The sequence below is a fragment of the Falco rusticolus genome, chromosome 8 (assembly GCF_015220075.1).
Source record: "Falco rusticolus isolate bFalRus1 chromosome 8, bFalRus1.pri, whole genome shotgun sequence".
Taxonomy (NCBI): domain Eukaryota; kingdom Metazoa; phylum Chordata; class Aves; order Falconiformes; family Falconidae; genus Falco; species Falco rusticolus.
This window is the reverse complement of record NC_051194.1, coordinates 44,284,766-44,299,464: the sequence shown is the minus strand read 5'-3', so window position 1 is coordinate 44,299,464 and position 14,699 is coordinate 44,284,766. Positions and strand designations below refer to the sequence as shown.

The 14,699-nt window shown below is 35.7% G+C and overlaps 1 protein-coding gene across 12 annotated transcripts in view; it reads right to left on the bottom strand.

Moving 5' to 3' along the window:
* MYO3B (myosin IIIB) overlaps nucleotides 1-14,699 on the bottom strand; it is a 207,507-nt gene that overhangs the window by 176,210 nt on the left and 16,598 nt on the right. For all 12 annotated transcript variants that reach the window (XR_005105905.1, XR_005105903.1, XR_005105904.1 and 9 more), the window contains 2 exons: nucleotides 3,762-3,945; nucleotides 2,153-2,287 (listed from right to left, as the gene is read on the bottom strand). Coding sequence is in view for 8 of the 12 variants with exons in the window: in XM_037398443.1 (XP_037254340.1) it covers nucleotides 2,153-2,287; nucleotides 3,762-3,945 (319 nt within the window). In the remaining 4 variants the exon portion in view is untranslated. The remainder of the gene's footprint in view (nucleotides 1-2,152; nucleotides 2,288-3,761; nucleotides 3,946-14,699) is intronic.

The following is a 14,699-nucleotide window of genomic DNA, read 5'->3' as shown; positions in this document are numbered from 1 at the left end:
ACTGCAAGGCAGAAAACCCATGTTTTTCTTTCCAAGCTTAACTATTTGCTGACAAGCCATTAAGTCTTAAGATTTTTGTTTACTGCTTTTATTGCACTTAATGTTCTATTGAGACAGGTTGTACTAAACTTATCTCTAGCCTGCAAATGAAAATACAGAAAAGTATGCCTTCACTTAAAAAAAAACCCCAGACTTCTTGGCATTGAAAAATGATACAGACTGACAGCTGTTTGGTAGCATATGTTAAATGAATGACTGACTGAAAAATACATCCCACAAACACTACTGCAGCTGTCAGTGACACTGTTCTTGACAGTCAAAGGGCCGGGACAAAATAAACTTGTAAACTTAAAGTATTACCATTAGGTATAAAGTGATAAAGTGGACTGATGCACATTTAGATGGAAAAGTAGGGAAACTTGCTTTACAGTTGTCTGTGCTACACCTGTCCAGGAATTGCACAATCATAAAAATACTTAAGGTGTCCACTTTTGCTACCCTTCTTCAACCTAGTTATTTCTCAAAATAAGGTCCTGCTTGTAGTGAGTGAGCATGGCAAAACTGTGCCTAAAGGAAAAAAAAAAATGCACCTTTTTATTACAAATTTTGGAAGTCATACACATCCAATCAATATATTTCATCAAAGACTCAGGGACCAAAGTCTGAGTACTTTATATATTCCTTTTACTGAAAAAGTGTCGTTAATTTATAATATAAAAATTAACTGCTACACATACATAAAGTTGCATTTAAATTCCAAGGCAAGAAATAGTTTGCCTTGTCTGGTAAATTTATCCATATAAGGAAATCACAATTTTTTAAATGTCATATTTCTTTCAATACTTTGAGTAATGTGCACTAAAACACACCTGAAATGAACATACTTAATTGATAAGGTCTCTACAAACACCTAACTCTCTCAGATTCTATATTCAATTTTGTTACATAGAATACGTCATGACTTTGTTAAAATTTTGTTATATAGAATATACAGAATATCAATATATATATAATACCACATGTGATGCAATTGTTGGATACACTACACTTGTATTAAAAAAAGAAAACACATGGGAAACCAAGGCCAAACTCAACACAAAGCCAGCAGGCATACAGAAAAAACAGTATCAAAATAAAAATATTAAAGCTCCTTTTTTAATAGTTACTGAAATTTAAGATTAAACACATCCAAATGTTTTCAATCAAGCTACATAATTCTGCAACAGATAGAAGTTAGATGTATTATTGGGATTCCAAAACTTAAAGCAGAAATGAAGATTCCTTATTCCGATTCCAGTCACCATTCAAGAACAGAGAGTGGAATATCTAAAATTATTAGTAATTTAAAAGTTATTTAAAAGTAACTAAAGTAATTAAAAATAAAGTAAATTTTTTTTAAAAAAAAAGTAATTAAAACGAACACTAACTTTTACTGGTCTAGATATAACAGAGAAATGTTTGAATGGTCTGTTACTGCTCATCAGTCTATGCAAAGCTCTGTCTTAATTAAGCCTAGAAAACATCTAGAAGAAATGCTCATCTTGCAACAATCTTTGGCAGTCACTTAAGTGGCAACAAGATCACCAAAATACACTTTCATAGCAAGAGTACTGATTGCCACTGAACAAGAAGAGTTAGTAGCAGGCATTTCTGGTGCTACGTTTCCAACAACTAGCTTCTAGTTTTGAATTACCATAAAACAGACTTTCCCATTACATTTTCTCTGTTCACTTTTGCAATAGGCAGCATGTTAACTGCCCTCTATGCTACTACTTCATTGTCTTTTGCATTCCTCTCAAGTGCTTGAGCTCTCTAAAAGTTTAAAGAAATGTCTTATCTAATGTTTCCTCCAACATGAAAAAATTCAAGCTCTTTTTAGCCAAACCATTCTTAGCAAAAGCGTTTTTTTGTTTTGGAGGCTGAACATAGCAGCTTGAATAGAAATAAAATGTGAGGACATTCCCTATTAAACAAACTTTTTAAGTTTGGATGTCATTTTCAACAGTAGGCTATCACACATCATCTACCACCAGCCCTTTGATTAACAGCCCCTATAGGGCAATCATGATAGCCTGTGACTCTTCTGCCAATGAAAAACAGAAACCCAACGACATTTGCTAGTTAAGATGTAATGTTATCAAAATGTTTTTACCTCAAGTACTAGCCAGAGCTGTCCTCCCACATACTGATCTGCTTTGTAAAACATCCCATAAAATCTAACAACATTAGGATGATTGGGAAGAAACTGCAAAATGTTATATTCTGCTTCAATTTCTTCATCTACATCCTAAATAAAAAATACAAACATACAGAACATATAAACACAGTAAGTCCACACAAAGCACAAACAAAGTCTCATGGATAAAAAGAACCATTTTTTAATTAGTTTGTACTTTTAAATGGTTTTACTTCAATGCAGCTGAATTCAATCCACACTAAACCATGCAATTTTTTTCTTATTTACATACAGAAATGTGAAGTCTATGTAAAGCAAGCAGTTATTCTTCAAGGATTCTTTCAGTGCATAATATACTTAACCAGAAAAGTAAAAATTATACTTAACTTTCATCAGCTGTAAATAAGAAAATTACAAATGTATTATTTTTAACCTGGTTTTAAACATGCATATTTTTAATGTGTAAGCTAAATGTAAAAACATGAACCTTTGACTTGTTCTTTTTTCTGTGGTCATCAGATGCGACCAAACACAGAACAATTTCACAAAACCTCAAAGGTGTCATCAGGAAAAACAAAGACATTCTTATGAGGAAAACATACACACCAGAAACAATTAATGAGACAAAACAAAACCCATGAAATAAGCAAATGTTACTAAATATTTGTTAATGAAAGAATTCTGTGATAATTACAGAATACTGTTTAATATCAACACAGGTCACAACTTAGCACAGTATATAAGCACTGAATCCTTCCTTGTTTCTGCACAGATTGTGACTATTACAAAATCTAAGCTCTTACTATACATTTTCCTTTTTTTTGCATTTTCCTAAAAAGTATATGATCTTATTTATTACCTTCTTCAGATTTATACAAGAGAACATCAAGACAAATTTCAGTAGTGGTGGATGACAGAAACGTAACTTTTTGAAGTAAATATTTTAGCCCAACTGTCATGATCAAACTCCAGCTTGATCCACTCTGAGCAGCTGCCAATTAAACCTGCTATTGAGAGCTCAAGGGAAGCTAGGCATTTAATACCCATTAAAACTGGAGCTGGCAAAGAACTACCTCTGAGAATTCGGGGTATGCTCGTCTGTTCTTATCTTAACTATTGCCTCACAGTATTATCCACTTAGATAACTATAAAATACGCTAAAGTTCACAGTAATTCTGTGATGGGAAAAGTAATTATTTTAAGAGAGTACACAGAATAAATTAAGAACATTAAGATTAAGGCCATCTTGTATTTTCCCTGCTATAGCAGACCCCTAAGAAGAATGCCTCTGTGCCGCCTTATAATTTGCATGCTCCAAGCACAAATATATAAATTTGTTCCAGAAGAGTTACACAGAACTGAAAAAGAAACTAGGTAAATACTGTCTTCAAATAATATACAAGATTATGAAATTTAAAGTTGCAGCTTTCAGCTGCTGGTACCAAATGCCTTATGTCAATGCATTCTGCAAAATTGTTCCCTTCAGGATGCTTTCAGTTTCTTACATATTTGATTTACATTTCAACTCTGTTTGAGAATTCTTCTAAATTAATAATGAAGTTACAGTTTAGTATTTTTTACTTACACTGATAGGATCCAGAATCTTTACTGCTGCCAGACTCCCATCTTTCTTATTGGCAACCTTATAGACTTTACCGTAAGTGCCTTTCCCAATAGTCTCTATAATTTCCCAGGTATCGGAGGGATCAGCTAATGATTCTAGCCCAATCATTCTGGAGTTATATTGAAACAATCCATACAATGGCTTCCTGGAAAACAAAGAAGACACACATACAGTGTGAAGATCTAAGTAACTCTGTACTAAAGAAGGCATCTTATGATAAAGAAATTGTCATAATTTGAGAAGTACAGATAGAATCACAAATGAAAACCAGACAGAAAGATCACTAAGCGAAGGAATGAGAATAAAACTCTGAGCACCACTTTTCTTTCCTTACTTTGTGGTGTATATTATTTGCTTGAAACATTGCTCCATACACTGCATCATTCTGAACGCATTTTAACAAGTTCTGACAAAATCTGATCCTTCCATCTACTGCACACTCTTTTAATGGACATTTTATTCATTAAATGAGGCCCTATTTCTCATGCATTTAAAAGCTATGTTGTGCTTTTGACATACTTTTGTCTAATGCTGCCTGGAAAACTGCCAGACGGGCATTCAGTAGGTACAACACCTCATCATATCTGATATACCTGCAACACGTCTATGTATAACAAGTTTAATAAAAGTTAAGACTGGGCTGGCTGGTATCATAAAATACAAATCAACTTGGTAATAGGCAACAGTATGCCGCTGGGGTGACGTTCATCACTGAAGATGTTTCTCAACAATTGCACTTGTCTCTGTTTCTGAGTTTCACTGAGTGTTATGATTAGCTACACCGGTTGACTGCGCCTCCACTTTCAGGAGATCTGGCCAGGGGAGTCATTTCCCCAAACACTCCTGCATGACATTTGGATCACTGCAGCCTATGAAAAGGGCTCCTTCCTTGGAATTACATAGATCACAAGTTCTGGTGATGAGGAAAATGACAATACCATTTTAGCATTTCTTCCCAAGTAGTAAGAACCTAGATCTTGCCCCTGAACTGGTATTAGAGAAAGGAAAGATGAAGTTTAAGATGAGATTAACTTAACCTTCTCATATAACTCATTGTTAGGGAAGCTGACTGGTTTATGGTTTCTCTAAGAAATAATACTATTTGCCTGTTTGATGGCTGTCAGTAGGTAGACAACTTCAGCTACCTGTATGCTTAACTAGGATATGTAAAGTCTGAGATCCATGAACAAAATGAAGCAGATAAGTAAGAAAATGATCTTGACAAAAGCAATTGAGGACAACACCATCACTGATTTTTGGAGATGGATCAACTAGCACCTCAAACATATGCTTGAATTTTAAGGTTTGAGCCATTTCTTTCTAGGCATGTCTGATTATCTGCAAACCTGCTTGAAATAATTTTAAAAACCTGCTGTCTTATTTACCTTGTCACTTTCCAGCATCAATGGCAACCATCTGGCACGAGAAATTTAGCTAAAAATGTAAGCCTGGCTGGGGAAACTGATAAATAAGGAATTAAGCAACATCTATCTAATTAAAGAAATAATTGTGCTTTCTGCTCATGATAGAGAAAAAAATGACCTGTGTGCAAATCCACATGCAGTGCAGGTCTGTATAGCAATATTCAAAATGGAAGCATGTGTATAAACTCATTTGCACGCTTTGTTCCTTTCCAGAAGAAATTTTTAAATTCCTTTAGATCCTAAGACAAAATGTTTACATGCTGTTAAAAGCAATTTACCATACAGCAGGCACAAAACATGCTGTTAGCAAAGTCAAGTTAGAAGTATCATCTCTTTTTAAATGATAGGCATTCAGAGAAAACCTCTATTATCCCTCCTTGGTTAAAACTGCATTTGCACCAAAGATGGTGCCAAATAGCATATCAAATTGCTTTGGTCCCTTGACCCAAAAAAGGCAAAGAAAAGAAGGAAAAAGAAGGGAAGAAGGAAAAAAAATGACATTTATTTGTTATGGGTCAATAATGTAAGTTATTAGGACAGTTTCTCACTACTCGGATCCAATACAACACGCTGCAAATAAAGAACAGTATTCTGAACATACGCAGTTAGCACTGCAACAGAGAAGCAGGTCAGGTGAAAGGCTTCTTTGAAATCAGCAAACAGACTGTACTACATGCATTGAAGACAGCAGCCACAGACATGTAGCTCCTGATAAGGCAACCTTAAGAGCAAGGTTTGCCTCCAGGGCGGGGGAGTTGGCAAATACAAACAGAAATTGGAACAGTTGCACCTCAGGTTAAAAAACCTCAACATATTGAACAGGTGTGATTTTAATGCTTAGGAGAAATGCTACAGACATTCATGTGCAAAAACCAGAAGAATAGACTGCAAACAGATTTGATGCAACCTTGTAATAAAAAGGAGAAAAAAATACCCCCAAAATCCCTAGTATTTACTTTACTATCACTATAACAATTATGCTATCACACAGATTGTCCAGAAAATGATCCATGGTATTCTTTGTACCAATGTAATATTTAGTACGACGCCTCCCTTCAAGCAGCTGTTGCAGAAAAATAGTTTTTTCCTTAAAACAAAACAATCTAGTGTCACTGCCTGCTTTTTTTCCTGATTAAGAAGTAACTCTTAAAATGCTAACTCCAAATTTTCAAAATAGATTAATATTTCTTTATACCAGAAGACAATGTTGACAAAATAAAATCTGACACAAAATTGTTACAGATGGAGTCCTGGTGGAGGACTGAAGAAAAATTTTAGCGAGTGAGCATTTCTATGCATTGTGATAACAAGACAGCCTTTGCAGGTAGCATGTTTATGCATCACATGGAATCAGATTTGCCAAATATGTACCATAAACCTCTTCTAATTAAACTAAAACACCATCTTCTTGAACTCAAGCAATACATATCTAAATGAGGCTTTATATCTGTCACCAGTGAAAGTGCCCATTGCACAAAACAAAGTAACCCTTATGACATTCTCCTATGATAGATGTGAATGTTTTACAGTACAAAAAAGCAGAGCAGTACCTGCTATTATCTTCAATATTGTAAAATCCGGTTTATTTTTTTAAAACACAAAATGTAAACTTCAAAAGGAAAAAACTGAAGTTTTAAACTGAATTTGTGTCTTTCTTTTTCCCTGATTTGCTGAGCTTCAGAAAACAAAATGGCCTTGTTTTAACAAGGGCTGTCATTTCCTTTTATTTCTACAGCGGAAAGTTCTGTATGAATGCAACCACTTTTCCAACACCCCCATATTCAGAAGACTTTAACACTAAAATGCTGAAGCTGAAATTTCTTTAGGAAGACATTTCTCCTTTCACTTCCCCCACGTCAGGCCTCACACCTCTCCGGGTTTTGAAATTATGTACAGAGAGTGGCTTCTAGCTGTGAAAAACTTAGCAATGACCTCCCAAGAGGGAGCCTCAACCTATTAAAGACCTACTGATTACAAGTATTTCATTATTTCTGCCACCAGCTGGAGAAAACTTCTCATGGTTAAATCTATTCCATGCAGGCAAGCAAAATAGCCCACACCAGATGCTGAAAAATTACACTTTGGCAATTAACTCTACTGGATGGGGAACATCTTACACAAAGCTATTTGCAACTGCACACACTTATGCTATCTGAGGAATGACTACATGCTATCAACAAGCCCATAGTGCTCTACCAAACCCTGTTTTGGATACTTGGGAAGAAACAGAATGCAAAGCAAAAGTAAGGACAACTTGATGGAGTCTAGTCAAACTGCTCTCAAGCTGAAATAGGGACAAATAGCACGATTATTTTTTTTAAAGCAGAGATAATATACTAAAAATAAATCTTGCAAAAGTTGATCAACCAAGACAAAAAATAGGGTAAGACAAAAAAATTATTAACAAACAGCCATTGGCAGGGTTTCTCTCATTTATCCATTAAAAAATATATTCTCTATCAATAAAGCACATTTCATTGGTTTTCTCATAACATCTGGATTTTTCTATTTTGATAACTTTAACAGAACAAATTAAGTCAGACCAGGCATGACAGACTAACTTAGATGGCAGTCAGGCAAATGTGCAAATAGCATTTATCTATATTTAAAGAAAATATTTCTCTGTAAGATTAACATTGGAATCTATGATTGCACAGTATTATCCCTTCCTTAACAGTGTCCCTAAGAAAAATAATCTACATGTATTTTTTGATATAAAAGATAACGTAAAAGAAATACAGGTTATGGACAGTGCACAAATAATTTTTCAGTCTGTGAACTACAGCCTTCCAATTGTATTCCAGGGCTCTAAACAGCCTCAAAATAGCCATCTGGAAAATTACATTGTGTCCTAGAAGTTCTACTGTGATCTTCACCTGTGTTGTGAAAACAAAACAAATAGCCCAAACCCTGTATAGAATAACTACATGCATATTTTTTAATGATACGATTACTTCTGGAATAAAATCAGCAACTTTTTCTCACAAATTTATTATCACCACTATCTTTCTCAGAAATTATAGGGACAAAAGGGACTCATAAGCAAGAAAAACAGTGCCAGAAATAGCTATATAATTACTGTTTTATTTTCAGTACGGCCTCACTCAACTTCTACTCAACAGCAATCTGCCTGTTGCCTTCCAACACACACCCTTTTCTAGCTCGCAGTAAACTGAGACATCCATAGAGGTTTTGAAATTAGTGAGAGCCTCACTCCAGCCTGCTGCTTTCTAACACTCATGGTTTACAGTACTAGACAGTTTTGAATTCTAATATAGCCATTAGGGATTCCAGTCAATACTAGTGAAACAAAACTGAACATACAGTTTCCAAATGAACAATTCATGCACAGGGCTAATTTTTGCAATGTTCTATTTGCCTAATCCCTCTTGTCTCTCTTGTGAAACAGCTGGCTTGTACTCTTCCGGCATCTACACATACTGTGTAAGAGTAAGAATGTCGTATTAAAAATTAAGATATTTCACTATTTGTAGGGAGCTCAATATTGCTTCCACACTAAATGAATAACTCATAGATAGAAGAATTCAGCAGGTAAAATTGACATTATCAGCTATGGCTTCACCCGGCCATGACAGCCCCTATTCTGCTGGCTAGTAATGGTCACACCCAGACAGCTACCTAAGAAGCAATTGTTAGAGGAGTTAATGAACCACCACAAGGCACAAGAAAATCAATCGTCAGAACAGCCTCCTCTGCTAGTCTCCTCCTGCTGTTTCTCACTGGCTAGGTTAAAACAAAGAGGATGTCAATATCTTGAAATGAAGCATACAAAAGAATCCATCAACATACTATCCTGTAACCGTTCTCAATTGGTCTCAGAGAGACTGCAGAATGTGATGTGCATAGTTCTTCCCAGGATAAAGGTCAGTGATAGAAGGAGATGAAGGAGAAGGATAAAAGTATGTTCAAAAGCTGTTATTGATGCTATACAACTTACAAACAAAAAGAACCATACTTCAACTGATCACATCTTTTCACTATGCCAGCGTAAGGGAAAGATAGGACAATCCAGAATAGAACTGCTGCTGTTCATAGATGAAAGGTAGATCCTTGAAAACACTCCTGCTAAATTCAGCTCACAGAACAAGTCTCTTGAATATACAAACCATGAAACTGACTTAGTGGGTGTTCATTCAAAATGAAGATGGAGAGGATGTAACTGGGAAAAATGTTCTCCCAACTTAAAACTTCTTTAACTTTTTACAGATTGTGCTTACATACACTCCCTTTCTCTACATGAAGTCCTTTAAATTTGGGAATATCTTTGTTGCTTTCTTTCCTTCTTCTTCGTCTGTATGGATGGACTAGATAATTCAAGCTTTTAGACTTGTAATATGAGCCACAGGGCCAGAACAGATTGACAACCAGTGGCAACAGATTGTGTTTGGACACTAGGTCTGAGAAAAGCGTTGTGAATGCTTGCTCCCTTGTCTACACTTCCAGCTCATCACAGCATAAAACACAACTCAATTCCTAGGATCACCCATAATAAACTGACCACAAAACAGCTACTGACATCATGGCACAGAAATCTAGATGTCACCTCCTTCTCTAGAAATAAAGAGAAAAAACAACTTGATTTTTGAACACTTTAATCAAACAGTGAAAATCTCACACCACCACTCCTAAACCACAAGCAGCTGTAAGATTGTAACATTAACTCAAATTCTTGGATCAAATGTTTGAGTCTAAACCAGAAAACTCTCCATTAATATCCTGGAGTATGCATGGTAGGAAAGATGTATGTGCCCTGTCCAAACAATCCAGTTGCATGTTTTCATTTAGATTTATTGCATCATAATCTGTTGTATAACAATTTTTTTTTAAGTAAACTCTTCTTTTACTCGTATATTTATGAGTAAAGCATTAACCTTTGTTCAGTAATGATTGCTCATTTCTATGTTGTTCATATAAATCAAACAGAAGAGTAGTCTGGGTGGGCAGATACATCCTCACAATCAGCCAGTTTTGTAAACAAACAGATCTAGAATGCATGTAGGCAAAGGTAAAGTACAGCTTGGCCTCTGACCAGCTCCCCTACAAATCTAACACTGCTTTTTATGGGGCATGCATTTTCAGTCTTTCCTGAAGGCCTGTGTCAGATCAGGAGGCACTGCTGAAAGAAGTTATTTTACTCCAGAACTATTTAGCACCTCATCCTGTGACTCCCAAGCAAGTGCCACAACACTCTTGATAATATTCCATCTTCCATGGGGTTCTGGTAGCACTACTGGCATCTTGGGCCCTTCAGAACTGCATCTAAGTTTTTTCCTGCTTCCCAGAACTCATTCTGAAGTTGCTTCTCTCTTACCACTGGCTTTGTGTCATCTGTTGTCTACAACAGTCATACCAGTTTGCTTCACCTCAAGCCATTTTCTAGTTGAATGGGACGGTGTAATATTGAAGAGATCTGCTTAGCATGCACAGAATGGACCCATGAACTTTTAAGTTAAATTAAACACTGCCTCAAATCTACTGCATAATCAAGAACAGAACAAGCAGCCACTGGAGGTTTCTAGAGCAGGAAGGTCTTGAAGATGAGGGAGAACTCAAACCGCTTCATCTTTTTTAATAAAAATGATCGCTAGTACTCCAGGAAGTTTCTTAGTGCTTTGATTCTTCTAATTAATCTTCATTGATGTCAATGATGTTATATTAGTAATAAAATTTGTTTCTGTCAGAACCATTAAATTCTACTCATTTTCAGAGGATTTCATAGATACAACATGATTTATTCTGGTCTGCTATAGCTGAACTTCTCTTAATTTTACGTGCCCAAAAGCTGAACTGTAGCTAGAGTAAAAAGATTTGTAAAGAGCAATTCACAAAACTAAGCAAGCCACAAAGCAACTTGTTTCATAAGCAGTGAAACTAATTTGATAAGTTTTCACCTTATTAATTTCATACCATCATAATAATTATCATTCATTCTTTCCTCTGATACACCCAAAAGACAACATCTGCTGTAGCTAAGCTGGAATTCTTAGCATGATGGTGGAACAACACAAAATTAGCAAAATGTATTATTAAGGGAAAAATGACACTTCCAAGGTTTCTGGGAGGTACTGTGTATTTTAAAAAACCCTATAATGGAAGCTGGGATGAACAGAAAAAAATTGTATTAAATTATGAAAACCAAATGCTTTGCTGAGCTTCAAGTTATTGCAAAAAATCACATCCTGTGCACAGTAAAGCAAGTGTTTTTGCAAAGTTGTTTTACCCTGTGAGGTAAAGGATATCTTGCTACTAACATAGAAAGCAACAAAGAGTTCTAGTGAAATTTTGAGTACCACTAGAAATAAAGCCCCTGATCATTCATGAGGAACTATAATACATTTCATTTCTTTGACTGCTAGTTGATCAGTTTCATATCTACAACTCCGAGGGTCAAATATTGAATAAAATTATGTATCTAGTCAATTACCATGATATAGTTCATAATTATTACATTATAAATGTAACAATGAAAAACAGAGATACCAAAAAAATACTAAGCAGAAATTATTATCCAAGGCTAGATCCAAATATATGAAACCCAGTCAAGATCAATAACTCAAACAGAAAGTTCTGATCAGTGGCATTTCTATTGCAAAATTGCTATTTATATTAGCCATATAAAGAGAATTCCAACTAGCAAAATACATTAAAGTAGTTACAAATGACTAACAGCTAACACATCAATTTCACCTCAGGCTGGGATCTCAGGGCTAAGATGAAGTTTATAATGCCATGAGCCCATTCAGTTATAAACTGCAGGTGGCAAATAAAGTGACTACAAGCTACAGTCCCCATGTGTGAAAAATCAATACCTGAGAAGGTTTTCTCTGCCTCCTTTGGCAGCAATTGAACAGGGCAAACAAAATGTATGTGTTGGTGTTAAAATGGAAGGATGAATGGCTATAATGGAATGATGACCCTTAGACCAAAACCACGTTCTTCATTGCAGTCTAATCAGAAAAGCTTGACAGGCTTTGTGTACAGATGAGGAAAAAGAAATCTAAGACAGATGCAGGATAAAACTGGGAAGAAGAAAACTGCAAACTTACATTAGCGACCTATTTTCTGAAACCAGCCTACCTTTTATTGCATTTTTGCCCTGCTAAGGGTATTGAAATTCTTCAGGGCTAAGATAGCTTCCTCACAGGGAGCGCTTATATCGGCCAGTGCTGCACAGAACTGTGTGTTCTGCGTACTGGTTCCTATGCCCAGTACTAGACAGACAATGCAGTACATGTAAGCTTAAAATGCTGTCATGAAGAGTACAGATAAACTGGTTCAATCCTAGCAGCTTTGCTTTGTTAATGGTAAAGATTGTTGTGAAACTAATTGATCCTGAGTGTGATCTATTCACCAAGTCTTTTATGTGCAGGAGCTGAAGAATTAAAGCCATTTAGCCATTCACAGAGAGGCAACAACTACTTAATTTTTTGAAGGGATCTTCCTATTGTTTCACAATATACCTTAATTGTATAATGTAATCAATCATAATTCATCACTATAGTTCTCCAGTATTACTTTTACAGCAGTTTTATTCTAATGAGGATTTCTAATAAGAACAGACTCTCCTTTATCTCTAAGAAAAATAATAATAAACGGTTAACCATGATACGAAGAACTTAGTGCTGACAATGAGTCTTGCTTAAGATTAAGTATTTTCATCAGTGAGCTAGTTGTTATGCATTACCAGCATGTGTGCAGTAGCCTAGCGTGACACCAATTTGCATAATTTCTCTTCTCTAACAGGCTTCAAAAATAATAATAGGCATATGAGATAGAATCCATTAAATTTAAACTTCCTTCAGCAGCTATCTTCATGGAGCAGTTATCAAAAGAACCTTTAAAGAATTAAGTTTAATAAATTATAAATGTATTATTCGGGTTATGCTATCTGGGTCTATAACCATCTAAGTTGAGTTCAGTAACAAAGACGAAGTCAAATCCACAAGGAATTGGCTTGACAGCTTCCCAGCCAAAAAGACTGACAAAGAGTGGCAGGACAATGCCAATGTCCACTGCTACTCACAGTTAATTACTGAACTTGAAAAATCAGTTAAGGATTTAGGGGTACAGAGAGGTAAAAGAAAAGGGCAGATAGTGATACACACGGAAGCTGCTCAGAGCTGTTATACCTGTATACATTATTTAATAATGCCTTAATCTACAAAGAAGAACAAAAACAACTTTGGTTTTTGCTGATCTGAACCTAAAGAAGACCTTACAATTTGTTAATATTTAAGGCAAGCAGAAAGATTAATGTGTTAGCAAACTCTGATGGGAAGCTAGTTTCAGGAAAAAAAAGTGAAAATAGCTTTCCACAGTGTAATATAATAACTTATGGATCTTTTCTTATCTTCATGACTCGTGCGTTTTTATATTGTGACTTGCATAGCAAACAACATTGCTGCAGTACTCTGATTCTCTCAGATATCATTCAGTAAAAAGTCTGGCTCCGTAACTTCAAAGAATAATTTAGACCTTGATACACTTTATTATACATTCTGATATATGGTCATCAATAAGAAAGACCTGTTTTGTCTTTATTGCACTAGGGAAGATGTGTGAAAGTCTGCGCAATTTACATATAGGTCTAATGTCCACTAATACAAAAAACACATTACCAAAGTACTGAGCTATCCCACTGAAGGAGATTTCTCACCCCAGGAGAAACAGCAGATGCCAATACGGACACAAGCAAAAATTCTCAGAGTTTGCTCCTGCCAGGTATTTCACACTGAGAAGCACTAATCAATTTCAATTCCTACTGATTCAGGGGATTTGAGGGAGATTAACACCTCCAAAAGCAGTGATCTGGAAGAGAGAACAATTTAGTAACAACAACAACAAAAGTCACCCATGAACTTTCAGAATAGAATTTAAACACAGAACAAAGTAACAAACCGGTCTGTTTTCCCAGATTAACTCTTCCGCTGCTGCAGATGCTCCTGAAGAAAGTTAAAGGGAATGCCTGAACTTAATTTAGGAAGAGAAAACATGACAGGTAAGGATACTGTAACCATGCACTGGGTACAGCAACTACGACCTGGAATAACCAGCCTTTAGCAGTTCATCAGCAGCTTTTCAGTTTTCTTTCACATATTGTTCAGTTTATGGAACAGCTCTGTGCTCAATACTATGGGTCTTCAGAACTCGGAAAGAGGAAAACATTTTGTGATACCATTCAACAAATCAAAGAAAGAGTGAATAGATAACATACTTGTATGTCACCACAAGCAGCACTGGACTGAAAAAGCAGTTAAGGCTTTCACCATAAAAGGAAGTAAACTAGATTGCACACACAGTACGAAGCAGGATCTACAGCGCTATGTTGGCACTGAATTTTTAACAATGCTTTAATCTACAGCCTTTGTTCTATCATGTCATATAGCAACGGGTCACTTTTCCTCAGTGAGGATACCCTCTGCAAATAACCCCCAAGTTCCTACCTCTGTTTAAG